Source organism: Scyliorhinus canicula, chromosome 24, assembly GCF_902713615.1.
Source record: "Scyliorhinus canicula chromosome 24, sScyCan1.1, whole genome shotgun sequence".
Taxonomy (NCBI): Eukaryota; Metazoa; Chordata; class Chondrichthyes; order Carcharhiniformes; family Scyliorhinidae; genus Scyliorhinus; species Scyliorhinus canicula.
This window is the reverse complement of record NC_052169.1, coordinates 6,503,036-6,530,777: the sequence shown is the minus strand read 5'-3', so window position 1 is coordinate 6,530,777 and position 27,742 is coordinate 6,503,036. Positions and strand designations below refer to the sequence as shown.

General features: G+C 43.8%; 1 protein-coding gene across 2 annotated transcripts in view; it reads right to left on the bottom strand.

Moving 5' to 3' along the window:
- scaper (S-phase cyclin A-associated protein in the ER) overlaps positions 1 to 27,742 on the bottom strand; it is a 347,711-nt gene that overhangs the window by 280,711 nt on the left and 39,258 nt on the right. For both annotated transcript variants that reach the window (XM_038784220.1, XM_038784221.1), the window contains exons 4-5: positions 24,970 to 25,152; positions 1,589 to 1,689 (exon numbers count right to left, since the gene is read on the bottom strand). In XM_038784220.1, the coding sequence (XP_038640148.1) occupies positions 1,589 to 1,689; positions 24,970 to 25,152 (284 nt within the window). The remainder of the gene's footprint in view (positions 1 to 1,588; positions 1,690 to 24,969; positions 25,153 to 27,742) is intronic.

The window sequence follows — 27,742 nt, the reverse complement described above, 5'->3', positions numbered from 1 at the left end:
GACCTAATAGAGGTTGTTAAAATTTTCATGGGTTTCGATAGGAGAATTGTAGAGAAGGTGTTTCTATTTGTGTAAGAGGGGGTCCAAAACTAGGCTAGTCACTAATAAATCTAATATGGAATTCAGGATAAACTTTTCCACTCATGCGAATGGTTGCAATGTGGAGCTTGCTACCATGTGTAGTTGAGGCGAGCGGCATACATTCATTCAAGGGGGAGCTGGATAAGCAGATGAAGGAATAAGGAATAGAAAGATATGCGGATAATGTTTCATGAAGTGGGGGGAGGCAGAGGCTGGTTGGGTTGAATGGCCTCTTCTGGTTCCACACTGAGAATTCAACGAATACAGTTTCACATACACACAGTTCCACTTCTAAGGCATGTTGACATAACACATTTAGGGAACAGACAATACCTACAGCAACAATAAATTACATCTGAAGAAAGATATTGCTGACATGAACAATTATGAGCATTTTGAATTCCAACGCTGATGCTTATGAGAAATACTATAACACAATTCAACTTGTTTTTTACCATTTTAATTTCCTTTTTAGTTTTTAGTTCAGAAAACATGTAAGCAGTGGGCAGTGCATTTCTTCAGTAAATTCCCAATATACTAATTAACTTTGATCTTGAGAATGGTTCTTAATAAGCTTACACACCAGAGCATTCCAATTGGTGTAACAATTGTGTGCACATCACAACTCAGAACAGTGAATATGCACAAGCAAAATTAGTAAATTGAAGATTCCCACGTACCAATTTGCAGCTACAACCAATTAAAAATAATGTACATGTGGTGGTTCGAGACATACATTGGAGGCTTCCAGTAGTTAACAAAGGGGTTTATTGATGAAGTGCAGAGGCAGTTAAGTAACAGGCACAGAACACTAGATAACAGGGCTTAACACTTCGGCTCCCTGGTCCACACCGAGCGGGGGTTCATGCTTCCAGGGACTCATGCAAACACCCTGTGGCCGCATTTTGCATGCTCCTGCACGACTGGCTTTGAGCTGGTCACATGGTCTGTGGAGTTTGCTCATCTTAAAGGGGCCATGTCACTACAATACGCCTATATTGAACGCGTACCAAAAGTACTCTATTCTTTAATGCTTAACTTTATTCATCTGAATTGCCACATAATCCTAAATTCTATGAAGTATCTGCCGAATTGTTTCTCAGTCTGCCTAACTTCCAATTTTTCAGTTTTAAAACTGCTTCCTACAGTTATCCAAGATCAGCAGCGGAATTCTCCAGTCCGCTGGCAGCGCACCCACGACCGCGGGTTTCCCCACGGTGTGGAGTGGTCACAATAAGAGACCTCATTGGCCGGCTGCGGGAACGGGGAATCCCGCTGCCGGCGGGGGCGCGCCTCATCGGAAAACGTGGCTGGCGGACTGGAGACTCCAGCCATAGATATTTGGTTGGGATCACGAAGTTCCTCGCCGACTCCTGGTTTCACGTGCATGTCGCCACTGCCCATGCTTCTTTAGAACATTTGGGTTTTTGTGTCAGTTTAATGGAACACCGATCTCCCATCCAATAATCAAGGTATTTCAAGTGCATAGTGTCCACTAGTGTATTACCTGTTCTGTGCATCTGTATTCTCCAACTTTTCCTGCAGCTGTAGCCAATCTATCAATGCCTTGAAATCTCGCACATAGTTATCCAACATCATCAGCACTTCCTGAGAAAAGAAAAACATTATAGTTGGGTTGCAAATCCACAAAGACACGGGGAGAACGTGCAGACTCTGCACAGACGATGATCCAAGCCGGGAATCGAACCTGGGACTATGGCGCTGTGAAGCAATTGTGCTACCCACTGTTTTCCTGGCTTCCATAATGCTAATATTATAACAGGTTCCCCCTCCGTAGTGATGATATCTCTCCTCCCTTGGCCCCATGCACTTGCAAACTACCACCCTATTTCCAACATCCCTTCCACTCCAAAAGTCCTTGAAATGATGTCACCTTCCAGATCGGTGTCCATCCTTCCCGTAAATCCATATTTGAAACTTTGCAAACAGGTTCCCATCCCTGCCACAGCATGAAGTGCCATATAAAAAGTTATTCTATATGATGGTGATACAGTCTCTTCACTCTTACGTTCTCTGCAATCCTTGACGCAGGTTATCACACCATTGCCCACCACTGTCTCTCCTCTGTTATCCAGCTGAGTGGGACTCCCCTCACCTGCTTCCACTCTTACCTATTTGGTTGCAGCCAGATAATCTCCTGCAATGGCTTATTTTCCCACCCACGCAATGTTACCTCTGGAGTCTCCAACGGATCAATTCTTTATCCACTCCCATTTCTCATTTGCATGTTATCCCTTGGTGAAGGCATGATGTCAGGTTCCACATGCACACGGAGGATGGCATTAGGCCAGGGGTGGGCAAACTACGGCCCGCGGGCCGGTCTTTATGCGGCCCACCAAGTCATTAAAAAAAAAAATTTTTTTTTTAATTTTTAATTATTTTTTTAAGGTTAATGGGGGGGGGGGGCTGTTGGGTTACTTACTGGTATAGGGTGGATACGTTGACTTGAGTAGGGTGATCATTGCTCGGCACAACATCGAGGGCCGAAGGGCCTGTTCTGTGCTGTACTGTTCTATATGAGGCGCCCAGAATCATAACCGGGTGAAGTAATTATTTTACTTAATATACTATGCGGCCCTTTAAAATTGTGAATTTCTGAATGTGGCCCTTGCACGGAAAAGTTTGCCCACCCCTGCATTAGGCTCTGCTTTTGCCTCCATTTCTGTGTTGCCTGACTGCTTGTAGAATAGAATCATAAAATCTCTACCATGCAGAAGGAGGCCATTTGGTCCATCCAAATGGTGTTTGCACAGGCCCTCTGAAAGAGCAGCCTATCAGGGCCCATTCCTCTGCCCTATCCCCGTAACCCCACCTAAGCTGCACATCTCTGGACACTAAGGGACAATTTTATCATGGCCAATCCATCTAACCTGCAAATCTTTGGACTGTGGGAAGAAACCCATGCAGACACGGGGAAGAAGTGCAAACTCCACACACAGTTACCCGAGGCCGGGATCGAACCCGGGTCCCTGGTGCTGTGATGCAGCAGTGCTAACCACTGTGCCACCGTGCCGCCAAAACATTCAATCCAACATTCAATCATGGCTGAGTCACAATGTTTTCCAATTGAACATCAGCAAGATCAAAATCATTGTCTTTGACTCGTACCACAAAATCTGTTCCAAACCTCTTTGTAAACCTCGCCTCCTCCATCTCTCACTCTGCTTCTAACACCCTCCTCAAAACCCATCTATTATACGTCCAAACTTTTTGTCCAATTGTACTTCTGCGAAGAACCTGGAGACACTTTCCTTGAATAAAGGCAACAAATAAAAGCAAACTTTGCTGTTGTCATCCAATACCATTTCCCCCTGATGGAAGACACCAAATTCCTACCATGTGAAACCTACATCTTTTTCTCTCTCTCTCTACTGTCGCGAGTTAGCAGAGTCCTGGATCTAAAACTGAACACTGATCAGAATTAATTATTTGCTGATATATTTAGGTAGAATGCCTTCCACATGTGATACCAATCTAAGAAGCAGAAAATAAAACTTTGTACTGTCTAAAACTATGGATTGAAACAATGAAATGATTTATAGAAAGCTGTACAGTATAACACAAAGTGTAATCTATGATGCATAGAACTATGATGAATGTTTAAGACTCTATTACTTTTACTGCCACTTTTGACAAGTGCTTGAAATGAAGCATCTGAAGGAATTGCTTAGCTTTATACGCGGCATATATATTTTGGCCAAATACAGAACCAGGGCAGCCTGTGGGCCTTTATACATCTTAGCTACTTTTATCTGGAAGCATCTCTTTGAAGATTATCTTCAGCACCCAACTTTAATAAGTTTCCAAAGCACACACAACTGACAAAGCCACGATGGCTTTATGAAATCAAACAATGAGTTATATTTTGGAAGGCTAACACAAGACAACAGTTGGAAACAACTTTCCCAAACAATATCAAACTTTAAACTTCAAGTAAATAATTATTAACCCGTGACGGGATATAATGTTTAACATTGCGAAGAACTATTTGCTACCTTTCAAAGAGAACTGTGCTAATTTAGAGAAAAACGCTTGGTCCTCGAAAAGCACAAAGAACTCACTCACCGTGGAGAATGTTGTTCTGGTGGGCTTCTTTAAAATTAAACTAACCAAATGGAAGAACCTTATAAACTTAGCACTATGACTGGAGAGAACGTCGTGATATGGATGAGATGTCGGTTACAGTCTTATCACCAGAGGAAGCTAAATTTGAAATTGTATATTAAGCACATAACACAAGAGGCATTTCAGCCCGTCAGTAAAGTGTCTTAAGTGTAAATTTTCCATGAGTATTTTGGTACCATTCCAGCAGCAACTCTGCACCTTTAATTTTAACAGAACACACACCTACTGAGTGTTTCCTTTTGATAACGACCTCCATTCTGGTGCAGGTATTTACAATCAGTGATTGATGCCCTAGTGGCAGCCATCTGGATTTTGTGGTGATTTGTTTATAACTGGCACATCTCTTAAAACAAAACTTCAGCTGCTGACAACCGTGACAACTGTGCTTAAAGTCAGGTTCAACAGGTTGAATGACAGCCAAAGAAATCTCAAATCAGATGATTGGTGCTACTTTTCTGAAGCACAAGCCAAGTCACACAAAAGCACACTGTGCAGTCAAAGAAAGAAAAACAAATTGCCAACAATAAAAACATAACTTGAATTTGTATTCACTTTCCTGCATAGTTTCTTCATAATTAGATTCGAGCACAAATGGATTTGCCTGTCACTTTTCCTGCATGGTTCCAAAGGATTCAGTAAAGTCACTCCTGGTGTCATAACAGCTCTGGTTGCTACTGTTCACAATCTTTTTTTTTTAAATTCAGGGGCAATTTAGCATGGTCAATCCACCTACCCTGCACATCTTTGGATTGTGGGGGGCGAAACCCACGCAGACACAGGGAGAATGTGCAAACCCCACACGAACAGTGAACCGGGGCCGGCATCGAACCCGGGTCCTCAGCGCCATGAGGAAACAGTGCTAACCATTGTGACGCCCGTGCCACCTAGAAATCTAATGGCTTTGGTGTAGTCTGTCCAGCTTCAATTTCTTTCTGTTACTGTTTAGATGCCAGTCTTCAAATATTCCAACATAATGAAAATGTATATCAAGTCTGCTGTTCTCCAATCTTTTCCATTTTCACAATTGTCTCAAGAAATATTTCAAATACATTTCCCAACCCCTATCCTGTGGCATAATTCTCTCCCTTATGGTCAGCTGCCCCATGTCACGATCAAGATGGGTGACCCATCTTGGCCTTCTCCTGAGGTTACCATCATCACAGACGCAAGTGTTCAGCCAATTCGATTAACTCCACATAATATTAATAAACGGCTGAAGACACTGGGGTACAGCAAATGCTGGGTCCTTACAAGAGTCCTGCAGTAGCACTGAAGGCCTGTGCTCTGGAACTAGCCGCAGTTCAAGAAGGTGCTTCACCATCACCTTATGGAGGTCAATTAGGGGTGGGCAACAAATACTGGCCTTACCAACAAGGTTCACATCCCATGAAAGAACTTTTAAAAAAAGGACAGGCCCCAACTTGCTGCAAAAAGAATTCTAGGTCACCTTTTTTGAACAAAAATAGGGAATTCTATCACTATCCTGTGGGGCATTTGTTCCCTAACCAACACCACCAGAAACAGTTTCATGTTTGGGATCTTGCTATGAAAAGGCTCGACTGCTGCGTTTTCTTACAAAACAAAACAAAACTAAATCATTTGTATGTAAAGTGCTTAGGGATGCCCTAAACATCCCAGTGCTATATAAATGCAATTTTCTCCTTCTGTTAATCCTTTTCTGATGCAGCTGCAGATGAAACCTATGACCTCAAGGTCCAACAGAGATGCTGCACTAGTAAGCATTAACGGACGTTATTCCCACTTCTCCAGAAATGTAGCACAATCCCAGCAGAAACAACAGGACAAGAATATCACTACTCCTATTTAACCATCTCCGGTTAACCAATTAAGCATTTTGCAGCTGTCTGTGCACGTGTGTTTTTTATCTTTGTGTTTTGTGCATATTTCCAAATAACTTCCAGTTCTGCGGCAGGATCTAGACCTGTAGCAGACAGAAAATGCTGGGAAAGCCCAGAAGGTCTGGGGGACATCTGTGGAGAGAAACAGATTTGATGTTTCAAATCCAACCAATATGGACTCTGAGTTCCAAACAAGAGTCATTAACTCTCTCCACAGAATCTGCCAGACCTGTTGGGTTTTTCCAACATCCACAGTGCTTGTATGCTGGACCTGAAATCCGCAGTGCTTGTACGCTAGACCTGAAATGTTAACTTGCCTGTTTGTCTCCACGGATGCTTCCTGACCTGAACATGACCAGCATTTTCTGCTTTTGTCTGATATTCCCACTTGCTCCATTGAACTTTTAAAATCCTGTTACAACAGCTAAAAAAAAACGCTTCCTCTAAACAACTGCAGCGTGACTGTGGAAGATCAATGGGTAAACCACAATACTTATAGCCTGCAAACCATGCCCATATGTTCTGGGCATGACCAGCGCTGGGGGAATTTTGGAAGGGCGTAGCAAGGACGGTGTCAAGGGTGGTAGGATCCAGGGTCAAACTGGGCTGGGGGCTCGCAATATTTGGAGTTGCAGAGGAGCCGGGAGTGCAGGAGGCGAAAGAGGCCGGCATTCTGGCCTTTGCGTCCCTAGTAGCCCGGCGGAGGGTTCTTCTTCAGTGGAAGGATGCGAGACCCCCAAGCGTGGAGGCCTGGATCAAAGATATGGCGGGGTTTATTAAATTGGAGAGGGTGAAATTTGCCCTAAGGGGATCAGTGCAGGGGTTCTTCAGGAGGTGGCAACCATTCCTGGATTTCCTGGCAGAACGGTAGAAATAAGGCCGGCGGCAGCAGCAACCCAGGGGGGAGGGGGGGCCGTCCCTTTGTTTTGGGCTGAAGGGACGTGTATATTTGTTTTTTGCTAATGTCAGGCGTTAATTTATTTCTTCTTTTTTGTATACGGAGGGGTTGTTCTTTCTGTTCTTAGTATTTTCTGTTATTGATATTTTGTGAAAATTTTAATAAAAATTAGTTTTTAAAAAATAAATAATTATAGCCTGCAACATATTTGGAAATTATCGTGTTGATCAAATTATTTCCTATCAATATTTATTTCTCAGAGAACAGCTAAATTTGTGCTTCCTTACTCTCTGTTGAAAGAGAAAATATTCACACTGCATAACCCTTTAATATTGCATAATTGAATTGCACCTAGTCCAGTCTATTCCAGAATCATGTGGAGATACCGACGGACTGGGGTGAGCACAGTAAGAAGTCTTACAACGCCAGGTTAAAGTCCAACAGGTTTGTTTCAAATACTAGCTTTCAGGTGAGGAAGGAGCGGTGCTCCGAAAGCTAGTGTTAGAAACAAACCTGTTGAACTTTAACCTGCTATTCCAGAATGGACTGAGTACAGAAGGGAAATTGTTCCACATTCATTATGGGGTGGAATGCACTGCGACGACGGCAGTCCAAACATAATGACGCACATTTCTGAATGTGCACAAGCAGTGTCTGGAGAAGACACAGTGTTCACCTGCATGGATGAGGTGAGCGCTTGGTCCACCTGCAGATGGGAGGAAAGCCTCACTGGAGCAGCACCCCAAATCTGCCTTCTTGGTTTGAACATAGCAGAGCAACTGCAGTCCTGGGTTTCATCTGCAGCGACAGCAGAAAACAATTTGCCGAGTATTTGGAAGAAGAAAGTTTTGCATTTATATAGCACCTTTCATGTGTTCACGACGGGTGGCTCAGTGGTTAGCACTGCTATCTCACGCCGCCGTGGACCCAGGTTTGATCCCGGCCCTGGGTCTCTGTCTGTGTGGAGTTTGCACATTCTCCCAGTGTCTGCGTGGGTCTCACCCCCACAACCCAAAAATGTGCAGGTTGGGTGGATTGGCCACGCTAAATTGTCCCCTAATTGGAAAAATAATAATAATTGGGTACTCTTAAAAAAAATTTAAAAGGAGGAAAAAGTGTTCACGACGTCCCTCCGGACTCTGGGCACAAATTGTTTTTGTGTGTGTTTTGGGGGAATGCTGCAGTCAAACCTCTGCAAGGCAAGATCCCAAACATGGAGCAGTTTCTGGTGGTGACGGTTGGGGAACAAATGCTCTGCATGATCATTGAATCACAGAATCCCTATAGTGCAGAAGGAGAATATTGATAGAATTCCCTGATCTTATTCAAAAAATGTGCCATGGAATCTTTTACGTCCATAAGTAGAAGGAGTTTCAGTTTAATATGTAATGAAAATCGCTTATTGTCACGAGTAGGCTTCAATGAAGTTTACTGTGAAAAGCCCCTAGTCGCCACATTCCGGCGCCTGTCCGGGGAGGCTGGTACAGGAATCGAACCGAGCTGCTGGCCTGCTTGGTCTGCTTTAAAAGCCAGCGATTTAGCTGAGTGAGCTAAACCAGCCCCTGTGCACAAGATAATATATCAGTTTAGCTGAAAGATTGTATGTTTTTTTAAAAAGCAGCAATTCTTCTATGCTGCACTGGAGTTCCTGCCATATGCTCATGTCCCAAATTATGGTTTCTGTTCACAACCTTCTGACCACTGGGCCAAGCTGGCACTTTACACTGGAATGCAATGAGTGCATTCGCACAACATTATATTTGTGAGAAAGACCTTCTGCAGCCAAGTCGTTTTTCTGTCCAAGCACAATGATTGGGTTCTCAGTTAAGGTTCTGTGTGAGCAAGGTCTGAGGGACGGCGCTCCTTTGCTCAACTTTGGCTTTCAGCAAACTTCCTCCATCCCCAGCTGCTCGCACTCCTTTAAACTAGTGTTGAGAGCTACGGCTAAACGAAAAACCTCACATTTCAGCACCTCGTCTTTAAAGCATCGTAAAGGCAGGTGTGAGGTTTTTTTTGAATAGGTAGAAAAGTTAATGTGTAAACATATTCCCCAAGAGTGCACAAGGGGATGGGGGGGGAAACATTGTCCAACCCTATTATTGGATATTCTTTAACATATGGAAAAATGTAATGCTGATTAACTGCATCCTCACGGTCTTGTAGCATTTGATTCAGCTCCATGTTATCTGTTCTAATCAGAGCAGCTCCAAGCACCCGTAACCCGAGGCTTGTTTAGTGAACAAGGGAACACAAACAAGACAAGCAGCTGGAGTGGCCCCTGTACTCGATGGTGCGCATCTTCCCCCTTACAACGATGAAGGCCATTTTGTCAGGCAGCAGAGAGGAGAACAAAAGTGGCTCTGAAAACACCGTTACAGACAGGCAGATAACAAAGTCTAGATGTACAGCTAAAATTACCAATTAGTTTACCAATTGGCTGCAACGGATTCGATTGGTTTGTAATTAATTCTAGTTACTGGCGCATACAGCAGGATGGTTGGCGCCAACCCTTTGTCCTGTTGACACACAATACCAGTGCACAAGACCCAAGGGTCCTGGACATCAATACCTCTCTCTACCTCACCTACAGCAGTCGGTGCAGAGGATATATCCTGTGGTGCTGAAACAGTGGAAAGTTGTGCTGCAGAAAAAGGCGCTGACAAGAAAGGAACCTTTATGGGCTAAGCTGTGTAACAGCAAGCTTCATGCTAAAGTAAACTCCACTGGATTGTGAGACAGGTTTTCTTGTGTATGAAGGGGATTTATTTTCTGACGGTCAAGTTTGCCACACAGAAGCAACACTGAAATACAACTTTTCAGACAAATTATCATCCACCGGGACATTCTTTTACCCAGAAAATTGCTCATTCTTTTCATTTCTTTCATTGGAAATGTACTACAACGGCAGCTTCATTCATAATAAAAGGTCCAGCACAAGTAACACATACCAAGACTGTTCCGAGATGGTCCAATGCAAGTACACTTCCTTTACAAAGTACAGTACTGAGTTGCAGAAGCAGTTTGCTTCGACAAGAAAGACTTTGCAAAACGACAAGATAATTTATTGTTGTTGATCATTTCCAACTATTTCCTAATCCAGTTCACAGACAGCTAATTAGAGGGATGGATGGAGGGAGGGAGGGAGGGAGGGAGGGAGGGAGGGAAAGAACTAACGCAAAGGTTCACTACAATTTATATGTTTTTGGAAGGGAACTTTCATTGAGGTCAAAGGATTTTAAGTGGACTAAAGCATTCTTTCATCCTTTGTTTACTCCGTATATACTTGAAGAATCTAAGATCATTATGTGAGATATTCACAGGAGTTCTATATTTAATGTTCCTTTTGATTTCCATAGCTTTTTCTTCTGGTTTTGAATAGCTTACCTCATCCACCTGGAATTGCAGCTAACAACTTGGAAACAGGTTGTTTGGCTCAGTCTACGTCGATGTTTATCCTCCACACAAGCAGAAGTCCTCATCTTATTTGCCTGTCTTATTCCGAAATCCCTTTATCCCATTTTCCTTCAACCACCTATTCCTTAATGTTGACATGATCCAGGCTTCAATCACCAACTTCTGTATTGCCTCACGATCTGGTATAAAGAATTTATTTCCTGTTCTCTATCTTAAATCTCTTTACCTTTAATTTTGTAACTATGGCTCCTTATCCTGGACTGTTCAATCACTGAAAATAGTCTCTTTCTAACTAGGCTATCCCATTCCTTCATCGATTTACTCACTTCCCTCAAATTACTCTTTAAACTTTTCTTTTCACAAAAAAACCTAGTAGATTGCTTGTACGTTTCAAAACTCTTCTGTTCACATCCAATATTATTCTTCATATTATTTACTCAATCATATGCTTGTACTAATGATTTATAATTGGCTGGAAGATAAGAGTAAGGATAACTAACTGGCAGCATGTAACATGCTGTGTGCCTGAAGGGTGTGCTGGGAACATGGCTTTACATTATATAAATTAATGAAGAAATATACACAAATGATGAAGGAATAGAAAGGTGCAGACCCAAATTTTCACTACGCTAGAAGGCACAGTAAATTGTGTGGAGGGGAAGAGAAGGTTACAAATGAGCAAGAGACAAACTAAGTGAGTGGGCAAATGGGGAGTGAAGTTCAAAGTGACAAAACACAAGATTATCCACTTTGGGTCTAAGAAAGAAAAATCAGTATATTCTTTATGGTGAGAGACTGGGAGGTATGGAGGAGCAAAGGGTTTTGGTTGTCCATATACACAAATCATTAAAAACCAGTACGCGAATACAAAGAGTAGCACAATGGTTAGCACTGTTGCTTCACGGCCTCAGGGTCCCAGGTTTGATTCCCGGCTTGGGTCACTCACTGTCTGTGCGGAGTCTGCACGTTCTCCCCGTGTCTGCATGGGTTTCGTCCGGGTGCTCCGGTTTCCTCTCACAAGTCCCGAAAGACGTAAGGTGAATTGGAATTTCTGAATTCCCCCTCAGTGCACCCAAACAGGTGCCGGAGTGTGGTGACTTGGGGATTTTCACAGTAACTTCATTGCAGTGTTAATGTAAGCCTCATTGTGAGAATAATAAAGATTATTATTATTTTTAAAGACTATTGGAATGTTGCCTCATTTCTCAAGGGGACTGAAGTCGGAGTACTGAGTTTCGGGCACCAAGCATCAGGAAAGGTATTTTGTTTTCGGAAGAGTTACAACACAGATTCACCAGAATAATGTTAAATTATGAGGCAAATTGGATAAACCTAGCTTGTGTGCTGTGGAGTTTAAGGGTAATCTAATCTAGGTATTTACAATGATTAAGGGCCTCAACAGGATATAATAGAGAAATTGTTTCCTCTGGTGCAGAATCCAGAACAAAAGGGTGTAAGCTTAAAATTATGGCAAAGTATTTTACAACTGAAATCTGCAAACACTTTTTCCGCACAAACGTGGAACTCACTCACTCCCCCCACCCCAAATCTGTGAATGCGAAGTCAAATGAAATTTTCAAGACCGGATTGATAGATTTTTGTTACCCAGTCAATATTATATGTTTACGGTATGAGGATATGGAACAAAGATAGGTAGTAAATGGAGTTAAGATACAGTTCAGCCATGGACTAACTGAATGATGGAAAGGCTCAATGAGCTAAATGGCCTCTCCTTTTTCAGCTGTATCCGCTACCCATTATATACGTTTACGTAGCAAGAATTGTAGCCTCACCAACAGTTTCAGTTCCTCCCATTGTCTCCCATAGATCTGCCACTTTTCATTGTTTCAATTAACCATTTAGTTCATCTGATGCAGGGTTGTAATTTTTATCCCACCATGTGGGCGACACTGTGGCACAGTGGTCAGCACTGCTGTCTCTCAGCGTCAGGGACCCGGGTACGATTCCGGCCTCGAGTGACTGTGTGGAGTTTGCGCATCTCCCCGTGCCTGCGTGGGTTTCCTCCGGGTGCTCCGGTTTCCTCCCACAGTTCAAAGATGTGCAGATTAGATGGGTTACAGGGATAGGGTGGGGGAGTGGGCCTAGGTTGGGTGCTCTTTCAGAAGGTCGGTGTAGACTTGCTGTGGAGATTCTATGGATTCCATGGAACATAGTAATAATAATAATCACTTATTGTCACAAGTAGGCTTCAATTAAGTTACTGTGAAAAGCCCCTCATCGCCACATTCCAGCGCCTGTTCGGGGAGGCTGGTACGGGAATTGAACCCACACTGCTGGCCTTGTTCTGCATTACACGCCAGCTATTTAGCTCAGTGTGCTAAACCAGCCCCATCAAATGCAACGGGAGGATTATAACAATTGTATATATTTAACAAGTATTTTATGTGCATATTTTTATAAAAATCCTGAAAACAGTTCTAAGTATCCTATTATAATATTCAAGAAAATAGTTAATGTATACCAACACAAGAGAAGCCTAAAACAAGAGGATTAATGTTTCTGCATTCCTTCCAGCTAGCTGAACATGGCATACCAAATTGTAATTCTTCCGAGGTGGCTAGATAACTTAGTGAAAACGGGCAGGCCTGAAGTGATAGCTATCAGAGAAGGAAACTTAAACAGTAGCTTTTTTCCCCCTAATTCAAGGGGTGTGGTTTTCACTGGCTAGGCCAGAATTTATTGCCCGTCCTTAATTGCCCTTGAGACGGTGGTGGCGAGCCGCCTTCTTGAACAGCTGCAGTGCTTGTGGTATAGGTACACCCACTGTGCTGTTAGGGAGGGATTTCCAGGATTTTCACCCAGCGACAGTGAAGGAATGCGATATATTTCCAAGTCAGGATGGTGAGTGACTTGGAGGGTAAGTTCCAGGTGGTGGTATTCCCAGGTATTTGCTGCCCTTGTCCTTCTAGATGGTAGTGGTCGGGGGTTTGGAAGGTGCTGTCTAAGAAGCTTTGGTGAATTACTGCAATGCATCTTGTAGTTGGTACACACGGCTGCTCCCTTGCGCCAGTGATGAAGGAAGTGAATGTTTTTGGATGAGATACCAATCAAATGGGCTGCTTTGTCCTGGGCATTGCTGAATTTCCCGTGTGTTGTTGGAGCTACATTCATCCAGGCAAGGGAACGTACTCCATCACACCCCTGACTTGTGCCTTATAGACGGGGGTAGGTTTTGGGGAGTCAGGAGGCAAGTTACTCGCCGCAGGATTCCTAGCCCCTGACCTACTCTTGTGGCCATAGTATTGATATGGCAAGCCCCAATTAACTTGCCAGGCAATGGTAACCTCCAGGATGCTGATAATGAGTGATTTAGTGATGCTGATGTCGCTGAATGGACTTCTGGTGGAGGCAATGGTGTGAGTGGTGGCCTCCCCGAACAGGTGCCGGAATGTGGCGACTAGGGGTTTTTCACAGTAACTTCATTTGAAGCCTACTCGTGACAATAAGCGATTTTCATTTCATTTTCAGAGCAGCTCCTGCTTGAAGGCGTAGAAAAGAGCTATTTTTACCCGAAATCGGGTATTTGGAAAAGCGTAACTGAAGGTTGGAGGAGACGCTCCCGCCGGGAGTGGTACGTCTGCTGGTTACCAAACCCGGTAGAAGGTGAAGGATCTGGCCAAGGAGTTGGAAGGGACCTGTGGCACAGTAGCCAGTGGAAAGATGGGAAGGGTCAGTTCAAGTTGGAAAGCCAGATGGATCAGCTGATGGCCTTCTTCAAGGAAGAGTTCTGCCAGCAGAGGAAAGAGATGCAGGAGGATCAATCAAAGGCCACCCAAGGGGCTATGGCAGCCCTGAAGGGCTCAATGGAGAAGGTGGAAAATGTCTGGAGGCTCAGGGGTCGCAGATCCGAGAGATCGAGAGGGTGATCTCTGAACAAACGATGGAGTGGTGGCACTAGAGGCGGAGGTGGGGCTCTTAGGAGAACTTTGCAAGATGTTAAGAGCAAAGGTGGAGGAGCAGGAAAACAGGTCTAAGAGGCAGAATCTGCGAATAGTCGGCCTGCCTGAAGGAGTGGAAGGTGCGAGTGCCACGAGATACGGTTCGAGGATGCTGGTGGGGCTGGTGGCGGAGGGTGTGCTGGACAAGACCCCCGAAGTGAACAGAGCATACAGGTCCCCGAGGCAGAAGCCAAGAGCTGGGGAGCTGGGAGGGAAGATAAACTGGGAAGTATGGAGTGAGGCGCTATGAAGGGTAAATGCGACCTCCTCATGCACAAGGATGAGCCTGATACAGTTCAAGGTGGTACACAGGGTACATATGACTCGAGCAAGAATGAGTGGGTTCTTCCAGGGAATGGCAGACGAGTGTGAGAAGTGTGGGCGCTGACCAGCGAATCACGCACATATGTTCTGGGGCTGCGAAAAGTTGGAGAGATCCTGGGCAGGAGTGTTCACGGCGCTAACAAGGATAGTGGGGGTGGAGGTTGAGCCGGATCCTTCATTTGGGATATCGGAGAGGCAGGAGCTGATGGAGGGGAGAAGGCCGGTGTTGTGGCCTTCGCCTCTCTGATTGCCCGGCGAAGAATTCTGTTGGACTGGCGGTCCAGGGGTGGAAGCCTGGCCTGGGGGGGGGGGGGGGGGGGGGGGGGGGGGCTTATATAACTTTCTTCCGGTGGAAAAGATTAAGTACGAATTAAGGGGTTCAACGGAGGGCTTCAAGGCAAGGGGTGTTCGCGGCCATGTTTGAGGAGCTGTTCGTCGCGGGGGGGGTATAAAAGAGAAAATTTTGCACAAACTGTATAGTTGTGTGTTTTTGCTCCCCGAATTGTTTATGTTTTGTAACCATTTATGTGAGTTTGGAATAAAATGCATTCTTTTTTTAAAAAAAAGGTAATGCCTCTGAATGTCAAGGCATTCTCATTGGAGATGGTCATTGCCTGGCACTTGTGTGGCATGATTACTTGACACTTGTCAACCCAAGCCTGGATATTATCCAGGTCTTGCAGCATTTGCACATGGACTGTTTTGAGTCATTTCAAGTGGTGCTGAAGTCTTGCAGTGATGTCCTGGAGCTGAGGTGGCTGACCTCCAACAACCCTTTGTGTTACAAATGACTCCAACCAGTGGAGAATTTTCCCCAATTCTCACTGTCCTATGTTTTTTCATGCATGGAACGATCTGCCTGGATGGTACGCAGAACAATACTTTTCATTGTACTTTGGTACACGTGACAATAAATCAGATCAGCAAATGATCGTACTTCAGATTCTTCAAAATTTAATCTTCATAGTATACAGCCAACTTTTGTCATTTTAATCCTGTCAACACACTAACTCACTCAATGAGCTATTGAGCAGGTCAGCAAAAACTTCCTGAATTAAGTGAAGCTCATCCATCGCCTGAGGCAAGAATTGCATTTGAACTATTTCATCTTTATGCCAAAGAAGATAAGAGGATGCTTCACTGTGCAGGTCACACAATTAGGGCAGAACATGATTACTTTAGCTGTAAGCTTTGTCGCAAGAGCGGAACCCTGATGAGAACAACAGAAGGACTAAACATTTCAATGCTGTGATGACAGCTATACTACCACACAATACAGGAACATCGGATTGAAGCCAAAGGATTTTCATAGAATTTACAGTGCAGTAGGAGGCCATTCAGCCCATCGAGTCTGCACCGGCTCCTGGAAAGAGCACCCTACCCAAGGTCAACACCTCCACCCTATCCCCACAACCCAGTAATCCCACCCAACACCAAGGGCAATTCTGGACACTAAGGGCAATTTATCATGGCCAATCCACCTAACCTGCACATCTTTGGACTGTGGGAGGAAATCGGAGCACCCGGAGGAAACCCACGCACACACGGGGAGGATGTGCAGACTCCCTTTTGGCATGATTTTCATAATTTGTCACCCCAAATGGTTCCCATCATTACCAACAGGTCCGTAACCATCATGTAACTCAACGAGCTGTCTCCAGGCACAAGACAGGTTTGGAAGGACAAAAAAAAAGTAGAATTACATTGATCAATGTTTTGTGCAATTCTAGTGGATTTGGTAGAAAAATGTCACACATCACCGAAAATACTTCAATAAAATGGTAGAAAAAATGCTGCAACGGTAGTTTCACGATTATACATTTCCATAACTCGTTTTTGAAAAAAGATACACATGACAACATTGTTAATACATCATGTCAGTGACTCGTCTCATCAAATACTATCCTGAAAGATATATTTTATCCTGGGGTATGATTTCAAATGTCAAAACAACAATGGCAGAAATTATTGAATCAGAAGACCAAGTTTCAATCCCACTCAATTTAGCTGCCTAGGACTAGGACCCACCAACTACCAGCAGATTGAGATAGCTACTAAGGAATTCAAGTCTAAGGACATCCTCTCCATATCCAAACTAAATGGCAAAGCATGTTGGCAGAACTGCAGACTTTAAACTATAATTTAAAACTATAGTCTTTAAAAGTGCAAGACAACATCCATCCAACAAAATATCCTGATGTATAACTTAACAAATGTTGCCTTCCCATTGCAATATCATAGAACCATATAATTTACAATGGAGAAGGAGGCCATTCGGCCCATGGAGTCTGCACCGGCCCTTGGAAAGCGCACCCCACCTTAGTCCACACCTCCACCCTAGCCCACTATCCCCACACCTCCACCCGATCACTTAACCCCAGCTAACCTTTTTGGACACGAAGGACAATTTAGCACAGCCAATCCACCTAACCTGCACATCTTTGGACTGTGGGAGGAAACCGGAGCACCCGGAGCACTGCCAAGCCAGGAGTCGAACCTGGGACCCTGTGAGAAACTGCAGAAAACAAATTAATTGCAGTTTTATTTTGTTCCACATTATTAAAAAGTACGTTGTAAATTATTCTGTAACTTGTGACTCTACAGATGTGCATTTTCCACTACTTGAAACTAAATGTTGTTGGGTTTGGCCAAGTACTTTAAGGTTTGCATGTCTGTCCCATACCGAGACATTTTTTCTTTACAGTTCCAGACTGATTTATTGGTGGTATACAGCAAGCAAAATGGAATAACAACACTAATATTCATAATTCCTTATTGGTCAATATACAGATGGAATGGCCAAGGGCAGGAAGGAGAACGGTTAGCACATAAAGCCCTGTTTGACATCACTTGTAGTTATTACTACAGAGTGCATTTATAAAACCCTCAGGGTAACCTGGCCACGTAAAATAAATTGTCTGCCTCCCCGTAAGCTACTACAGTCATTTATTATCTGATCCATTAGCCTGGAGCATCAAGCTACTCGCAGTTGAATGCATTTTGTGGTTTAAACATGTGAATTTTGAGCTATTCGCTGCCATTGTATAGCCTACGGCACTGTCTTGAGTAAGGAAAGAAAAATATACAACCCGGCTGATCTTCTTATATGGCAAACAGTCCATAACCTAACCACAATCTTCGCATCTGCACATGCAACCACAACAGGACATCAGAGTCCCTGTCAACTGAGCATATGACATTATACGGATCATCAGAATTACACTGTAATCAATAATAATACAGGCCTATTAGAAAGTAAAACACACCATGTAGGTATCTACCCAAATTAAACAAGAACACAGAAGGACTGTTGTTACCTCCCAGATTACTTTCAAATCCTTGGAAGAGTTTTATATTCTGTAACAAAGTAATTAGAATGCTTGTAAACCCCAGTTCAACTAACATGATCTCCATTCATGATTCAAACAGTTGTTTTCACATCCTCTGTATCATGGAAGGATTTGCAGGCTAATAAACTGTGTGGTAGACCACATCATGAACGTTCTTTCCGTGGCCACAGCCACCTTTGTACCAGCTGGTAAAGTGGCTAATCCTAGATGGTGGGATGATTTAATGAGCTTCCACACCCTCTTACAATGGGGGAAAAGGCACCCATACCCACCAGCCATAGGCATCTCACTGAATATCATCCCAGAATTGAGAGGCAGAGCTCTTGTCTCCACTCAACACCAATGTCTGGGGTGAGGTTCGAACCCTCTGCCTCCTGGCTCAGAGGTGGGAATGCTACCGCTAATGGAAAAGCTTGCTCCAATTTTGACAGCTGATGTTCATACCCAACTTGCTTAACAGTCAACGAGAATGAACCGACATACCTCTCTGCTTGCAACATCGTGAAATTAAAGACGTCGCTTAGGTCAGGAGAACTTCTTTCTGCAGTAAAAGCCACCACATTGCCTACCTCAGCTCAAATATGATAATTTTGAGTCAGTTCATACTCCCTACAATGGAATTAATTATTTATTCCAATTGTCATGGGAACTGTCCCTTTAAGAAATGTTTTTGCCTCATCACATGGCTTCAGTGATGTCATTGTGTGGGTGGAGCTGGGCTGTGGCTCTGTGGAGTTTTACTTTGAGTTTTGGACTGGTTTGCTCTGCACAGGTTGAAAGTTGTTTCTCTATCTTCATTTTAAAAGCTGCTTCCTGACTACATGGTAACTTAAAAGAGATAATTGCTTTCTGGAAGGAATTCAAACCTGCTGTTTGGAAAGGGGAACAAGAGTATCAACAACAAGTCTTATACCAGTAAGAATGCAGTGTGCTGGGCCACACTTTTAAAAAGGGGTTTCTGGTTTTACTTCGATTTTGTTATTGAATTGGAACAGTTAAAGGGGAATTTGTTAAGGGTTCTACATAGATTACTGTAGCTGTGTGGGGTCTTTATGTTTGTAGTTGATAAACATTCTTGCATGTGTGAGTTTATACAAATGTTAACTAAATTCATAAAATTAACCTTATTTTTTGACTAAAAGATGTCACTGTGTGGGTGGAGCTGGGCTGGACATTTGTGTTGCGTTGAGTGAGAACTCTGTTGAATAACACCTGAAAGGCAGGCTCTTGTGCTCATCCTAGCCAAATTCAATGAACAGTTAGAGGTCAGGTGAACTCCATAATATACTTTGGAGTTCTCTAAACCCTGGCCCATAACACAATTAACCAATAGCAACTTTGGAGCAAACATGGTGGGCAAAATGGCCTCCTTCTGCACTGTAACAGTTCTGTAGTAATGCGATTTTGCACAATTTCCTCCAAAAATAGTAACCCAACTCCACCATTTAAAAAATGCACAACGCCAGTTTCTAGCAATTCATTCATGCCTCTGAATGATCAGTGTGGAAGACGAATGTGCACATACACAGCCTTTTAGCATGTTCTCAGAACAAACCAATGAAGGTCACAAATAAATGAATTACGTTTGAATTAGTCTCTCTTGCTTCTCTGAGTTAACACACCAGAGTTCTGAGTTGCCGAGGGATCTAGATGAATCACAAAAGATATGTATGCAGGTACAGCAAGTAATTAAGAAAGCTAATAGAATGTTATTGTTTATTGCAAGGTGAATTTAATACAAAAGTAGGGAGGATATGCTTCAACTAAACAGGCCATTGGTGAGACCACATCGGAGTGTTGTGTACAGTATTGGTCTCCTTATGCAAGGAAGAATGCAAATGCATTGGAAGCAGTTCAGAAAAGGTTTACTAACTTAATACCTGGATGGATTGGGGGGGGGGGGGGGGGGGTTATTTTATGAAGAAAGGTTGGATCCTGCATCCACTGGAGTTTTAAAGAGGCCAACAAAAAAGATATTGAGGGGTCGTGACAGGGTCAATATGGAGAGGATATTACCTCTTGTTTGGAGAATCTAGTACTAGGGGCCACTGTGTAAAAATAAAGGATCAACCATAGAGAATTGCTTTCTCTCAGAGGATTGACAGTCTTTGGAACTCTATTCCTCAAATGGTGGTAGAAGCCGAGTCTTTGAATATTTTTAACAGCAGAAGGAGCGACATGGTACCACAGTAGTTAGCGCTGTTGCTCCACAGCTCCAAGGTCCCAGGTTCAATTCCAGACTGCGAGTACGGAGACTGCATGATCTCCCAGTGTCTGCGTGGGTTTCCTCCAGGTGCTCCGGTTTGCCCACACTCCAAAGATAGAACATAGAACATAGACCAGTACAGCACAGAACAGGCCCTTCGGCCCTCAATGTTGTGCCGAGCCATGATCACCCCACTCAAACCCACGTATCCACCCTATACCCGTAACCCAACAACCCCCCCCTTAACCTTACTTTTATTAGGACACTACGGGCAATTTAGCATGGCCAATCCACCTAACCCGCACATCTTTGGACTGTGGGAGGAAACCGGAGCACCCGGAGGAAACCCACGCACACAGGGGGAGGACGTGCAGACTCCACACAGACAGTGACCCAGCCGGGAATCGAACCTGGGACCCTGGAGCTGTGAAGCATTTATGCTAACCACCATGCTACCCTGCTGCCCGGCCATGCTAAATTGCCCCTAGTGTCCAGGGAGATTAGGCGGGGTTACGTGGAGGTGTGGGGTTGAGTGGGGTGCTCTTTCCGGGGGCCGGTACAGACTCGCTGGGCCGAGTGGCCTCCTTCTGCACTGTAAGTTCTATAAGTAGATAGATTCTTGATAAGCAAGGAGGTGGAAGGTTATCAAGGGTAGGCAGGAATGTGGAGTTATGGTCACCATCAGATCGTCTATGATCTTACTGAATTGCGGAGCAGACTTGAAGGGCCAAGTGGCCTACTCCTGCTCCTAATTTGTATGTTCAGGTGTACACCAGCCAACTTTCACACAGCAAGACCCCACGAGCAGTGGATTAGATGAATTGCCAGTTCAACTATTTTCATTGATGTTGGTTGAGGGAGGAATGTTGACCAAGGCATCAGGACAAACTCCCTGAAATCCTTTATATCCATTAGAATGAAATGGACAGGCAAAGAGGTTCCGTTTAACAGTTCACCCAAGAGATGGCACCTCCAGCAATGAATATCTCTGCATTGCACTGAAATGTTAGTCCAGAATATGTATTCAAATCTAAGTAGAGCTTGAATCCTTAACCTTGAGGAAAGGTTGCTACTGAGTGAAGCTGACACTAAGGTGGAATAATAAGCGGAACTTACATTTTCAAGTCCTGTTTACAGCAAATGCGTAACAAATTATTTTCCCTCAGTCCTGCATAACTTAGAACTGAGAGCAGAATAATTAAAAAAATTAATTGACTTAATGAAAGATCAGCACTGCAAAGTTCAAAACTGCTCGGTGACAGGGGTAGCAAAGCCTGGTCCTGAAAATCCTTCTGATTGGTAATTTCGACGAAGATGAATTAAGAGCAGAGTCTAAAAAGAGTTTATAATGAGAACAGGGTTATCAAAAACTGGGCAGATAATGCACAAGGAATTACATGCCACCCATGCACTATTTAAAATTGGTCATTAATCTCACTTTATAATCAGACGTCTTGCAGGAATGTTGTGATATGCCACGTACTAGGAAGGGTTAAAAGCCCAATTCAGACATGAAGCAGGAAACAAAAGAATTCCCAAAGAATGCTGAACCTCAATACTGCCATCTACTGTAAACAAACAATGCATTCACTGCGATCAACATTTCTCCAGCCAACAGCTACTCACTTCTGTTTCGAAATTGAATGCAGACAAACTCGCACAACCCAAGTTAAGCAAGAAAGCAGAAAATGTTGACAGTGACAGTCAAGGAACGGCAATATATTTCCAAGTCAGGGTGGTGAGTGACTTCGAGGGGAACGTACGGGTGGTGGTGTTTACATGTGTCTGCTACCCTTGTCCTTCAGATGGTAGTGGTTCTGGGTTTGGAAGGTGCTGCCCAAGGAGCCTTCATAAGTTCCTGCAGTGCACCTTGTAGATGGTACACACGGCTGCCAGTGTGCGTCGGTTGTAGGGTGAGTAGATGTTTTTGGAAGAGTGGGCAATCAAGCAGGCCACCTTCGTGGATGGTGTTGAGATTCTTGAGTGTTGTTTTGAGCTGCACGTTTCCAGGCAAATGAAGAGTATTCCATCATAGTCGTGACTTTTGCCTTCTAGATGGTGGACAAGCTTTGGACTGTGAGGAGGCGTGTTCCTCGCCGCAGGTATTGTAGCCTCTGACCTGCTCTTTTAGTCAAAGTTTTTATATGGCTGGGTCCAGTTCAGTTTCTGATTAATGGTGACCCCCAGGATGTTGATAGTGGGGAACGTAGCGATAGTAATGCCATTGAATGTCAAGGGGCGATGGTTAGATACTTTTGTAGGAGGTGGTCAATTGCCGGGACGTTGGCACAGTGCTTAGCACTGTTGCTTCACAGCACCAGGGACCTGGGTTTGATTCCCGGCTTGGGTCACTGTCTGCACGTTTTCCCCGTGTCTGCATGGGTTTCCTCCGGGTGCTCCGGTTTCCTCCCACAAGTCCCAAAAGACGTGCTTGTGAAGCGAATTGGACATTCTGAATTCTCCCTGTGTGTACCCGAACAGGACCCGGAATGTGGCGACTCAGGGATTTTCACAGTAACTTAATTGCAGTGTTAATGTAAGCCTACTTGGGACACTAATAAAGATTATTGTTATTGTGTGGTACTTGTGTGGCACAAATGTTACTTGCCACTTGTCGGCCATGCCTATTGTCCATGTCTTGTTGCTTTTGGGCACGGATTGCTTCATTATCTGAGGAGTCATGAATGGTGCTGAACATTGTGCAGTCAGCAGCGAAAATCCCCACTTCTGACCTTATGATGGAAGGAAGGTCAGTGATGAAGCAGCTTAAGATGGTTGGGCCTAGGACACTACTTGAGGAACTTCCTGGAACTGAGATAATTGACCTCCAACCACCACACCCGTTTTCCTTTGCACCTGGTATGACTCCAACCAGTGAAGAATCCACCCGACTCCAGTTTTGTTAGGGCTCCTTGATGCTGTACTCATTCAAATGCTGCCTTGCTGTCAAGAGCAGTCACTCTCATCTCTGGAATTCAGCTCTTTTGTCCATGTTTAATTAGGTCAAGGAGCTGAGTAACCCTCGTGAACCCAAACTGACAGTCAGCAAGCAGGCTCCCTTTGCATAACAACTCATGTAAATCTCCATTGCAGCTGACATATCCCTTTCCGTCAGGATGCTAATTCAGTCAATATATAATTCGCCTCTTTAGCTTTGGATCTAAGGATGTGACACGAGGAATCAAAATGCTATGCTCATCAAACACTCATGGAAAATTGTAGTTTCAATGCTGCCGGAATCAGAGAAATATCTTCTGCAGAAAACAACCATTCAGGCTTAAACATGGAGGCAAAAGGCTAGATGATCCTGTTCATTCTTTCGGGAAATGGAGGTAGTTATACGAGTTTGGATCAAGAATAAGGCGATTAGGGGCAGCACGGTGGCATAGTGGTAAGCATTGCTGCCTACGACGCTGAGGACCCGGGTTCGAATCCCGGCTCTGGGTCACTGTCTGTGAGGAGTTTGCACATTCTCCGCGTGTCTGCGTGGGTTTCACCCTCACAACCCAAAGATGTGCAGGATAGGTCGATTGGCCACGCTAAATTGCCCCTTAATTGAAAAAAAATAATTGGGTACTCTAAATTTAAGAATAAGGCAATTGTACATATTCTGTACATTCTATGTAAACTGCCTTCTTCCTCATTCCATTCTCAAGCCTTTCATATATTTTCAGAACATTTTTTAAAATCAGTTTAATAATTACATCTATCACTTATACTTCGATTGGTTCAATCTTCGAAACTGGTGTAACTTTTTTGATGAACAAAATGATTTCCCCTGTGTTTTAATATTTATATTGTAGATTCCATACTGCACACCGTTCAGAAATATGCTTTCCTGTTTGATTGGAGGAGAAAGAACAGCTCCGCTCACAGGCTTTACATAGCAACATCATTCCTTTGAGAATTGCTGAAAATTACTTGATTTGATTGTGTTAATTGAGTCCTAAGCAACATGGTGAAGCATGAAACTAAGGGTGGCATGGTGGCACAGTAGTTAGCTGCTGCCTCATGGCGTTGAGGACCCGGGTTCAATCCCGGACCCAGTTCACTATCTGTGTGGAGTTTCACATTCTCTCAGTGGCTGTGTGGGTCTCAGCCCCACAACCCAAAAAGATGTGCAGGAAAGGTGGATTGGCCATATCTTTCTATTAAAACAGTAAAAAATATATACAAGGCCAAACGGTACAAACACTAATTTTGTGTTGGAGAAACAGGGTACCCTCCCCTCAGTACCAATGTACGGGGAGGGGGGTTGGATACTCTGATTATTAAAACAGTACACAACACGTTTCACGCTAAATTGTCCCTTAATTGGGGAGGAAAAATTGGGCATTTTAAATTTTAGGGGGGAAAAGCATGAAACTAAACACAAATCCTTTTCACGATACTTGGCTTATTTACAGAAGGCAGCATTACATGTCCAACTCCTACCTATTCACACACAGTGTCCCAAAAGATTCTTTTTTTACACTCTTTTGAGTAAAACAATGGAACAAAAAAATAAACAAATTAACAAATGGACCAATTAAATTGACAGGCCCTTGAAGGGGTAAAGTCTTTCTTAATCAATACCCTTCACTTGTTTAGCTTTCACCTTGACAATACAATTAACATACCATTAATACATTGCAGTACTTCACCTGAAATGTTGGGTTAAATACTTCTGTTGCCACATGATTAAATGTAGATGGGTAAAATTATCGAACACAAAAAGAAACAAAGATCATACCTTACATTCCACCACACTCTGGTCCGACTCACACGTGACATAAATTTCATCCACTGCTCGTCGGAGATTGTCGAAAAGAAAGGCCCAATAGCGTGCCCGTAAGTCAATTTTTCTGGGCTGTCGACCCTTTGTTGGGCTCTTCTCCCCAACAGTGCTCAATGAGGACTTTTCTGTTGAAGCAGCCTGCAAGAAAAGAAGAAATGGCAGTTCCATGATACAGTGCACACTGCACAACAGGTGTGCTCACACAGAATTGGTCAAATTAATAATCCAATAAAGGAAGTGACTGTAAAATACATTTAAGAGATTCCTCAGAAAACCACAAGCTCATGTGTCTCTATTGTTCAAAGCAAGACAAAGTGCCGAGTTGGTGCAGCAATAGATTCTCCAACATGGTGTTTGGCATTCAACATTAGGAAGGTACTGACTTGCAAAGATTTTCCACTCCTCCCCATCCCAAAACTTAACTGTGTCAACCACAAGGAAGAAGAGTAAAATGGGATGGTAAATGGTCCCCCAGAGCAGTCAGGACTAGCAGAAGTCTGGGAATATATTGCTTGTTCTCACTAGTTAAGCATGGTACCTCCGAAAACCAATAATGCTGATTATAACTCACCTCACGGGTCAGACAACACAATCCGGGTTCACGTGTTTTTTGCTACGTTGGACCACACACAGGCATCTAATGTGGATTTTACCACATCCACAATGACCTTGTCAGACACTGATGTTACTATGTAATGGTTCTATAGTCTTAAATGTGAATCCTGAGCGGGATATGTTTCATAGAATTTACAGTGCAGGAGGCCATTCGGCCCATCGAGTCTGCACCGGCTCTTTGAAAGAGCACCCTACCCAAGGTCCACACCTCCACCCTATCCCCATAACTCAGTAACCCCACCCAACACTAAGGCCAATTTTGGACACTATGGGCAATTTAGCATGGCCAATCCACCTGACCCGCACATCTTTGGACTGTGGGAGGAAACCGGAGCACCCGGAGGAAATCCACGCACACACGGGGAGAATATACAGACTCCGCACAGACAGTGACCCAAGCCGGGAATTGAATCTGGGACCCTGGAGCTGTGAAGCAATTGTGCTATCCACAATGCTACCGTGTTTCTAGATATCAAAGATATAATTTACCTGTACATGCAAATTTGGAAAGGACTTGAGTAATATGTTAGGCCCATGAATTTCTTTTAAGTTAGCGCTTAAAAAATATAATCACTGTTTTATACATGAGGGAGATGGAAGTGTAGGTTGGACTAGCAATCCAGACGCTCAGGCTAATGCTCCGGAGACAGCTGGTGACATTTTAATTCACGGCAGCTGGTGGAATTTAAACTCAATTAATAAATCTGGAGTTATAAAGCTAGTCTCAGTAGCGGTGACCATGACAACTATCACCGACGATTATTTTAAAACCCCACCTGGTTCACTACATCCTTTAGGGAAGGAAATCTGCCGTCCTTACTTGGTCTGACCTACATATGATTCCAAACCCACAGCAATGTAGTTGGACTCTTGACCACCCTCTGAAATGGCCTAGCGAGACTCAGTTCAAGAGCAATTAAGATGGGCAACAAATACTGGCTTCACCTCAACGCCCACATACCATGAAATAAAAGAGGCTAGAACTTTTAGAGAGATATTCAATTTTGGATAAAAACAGTGAACTACTGAGACTTGTTCCCAAATTCATGACAGAATTGAATTTCATCCAAATTATGTACCTCCAACAATGCATCATTCTCTCTGTACTACATTTTCTCAGTCTTCGCACACAAACCCTGAAGTGCTGCTTGGACCATAACTTTTGATTTAGAGGCAAGAGGGCAACAAACTGAGCCAATTTGCCACACTCAGGTAACAGGTGAGAAAGATATAAACTTCCAGAGATTTAGTGAAACAAAGACCGCTGGTTTGAAAGGCTTGCATTCACAAAGAGCGTGCATGATGGGCACAATAGCACAGTGGTTAGCACTGTTGCTTCACAGCTCCAGGTTCGATTCTCGGCTTGGGTCACTGTCTGTGCAGAATCTGCACGTTCTCCCCGTGTGTACATGGGTTTCCTCCGGGTGCTCCGGTTTAGGGCTGTTTAGCACAGGGCTAAATCGCTGGCTTTGAAAGCAGACCAAGGCAGGCCAGCAGCACGGTTCGATTCCCGTATCAGCCTCCCCGAACAGGCGCTGGAATGTGGCGACTAGGGGCTTTTCACAGTAACTTCATTTGAAGCCTACTTGTGACAATAAGCGATTTTCATTTTCCTCCCACAAGTCCCAAAAGATGTGCTGTTAGGTGAATTGGACATTCTGAACTCTCTCTGTGTACCCTAATAGGCGCCGGACTGTAGCGACTGGGGGATATTCACAGTAACTTCATTGCAGTGTCAATGTAAGCCTACTTGTGACAATAATAAAGATGATTATAATGTCACCGACTGACTGCCTCGGTTCAAAGAAGAATGATGGCCACTTTAATGGAGGTAGCATAAGAATGCCAACACCCACAGATTTGTACCCCAGATTCTGGAGAGAACGATGAGGTGGGGGATTTAGATGAAAGAACATGCAAGGAAAACGAAAGGCTCACCATGTTTAAGGCACAGCAAAATGATAACGAATAAACACTTTGTTCTCTTGGTTCAAAATACTTTACAAGACTATACTTTGCAAACAGCAGGAATTTACTATTTTAATACACGGTTAGTGCCCCTTGTGTTTCAAAGCACGTCTCCAGCGGACATAATGAACTTGCTAGAACGAAA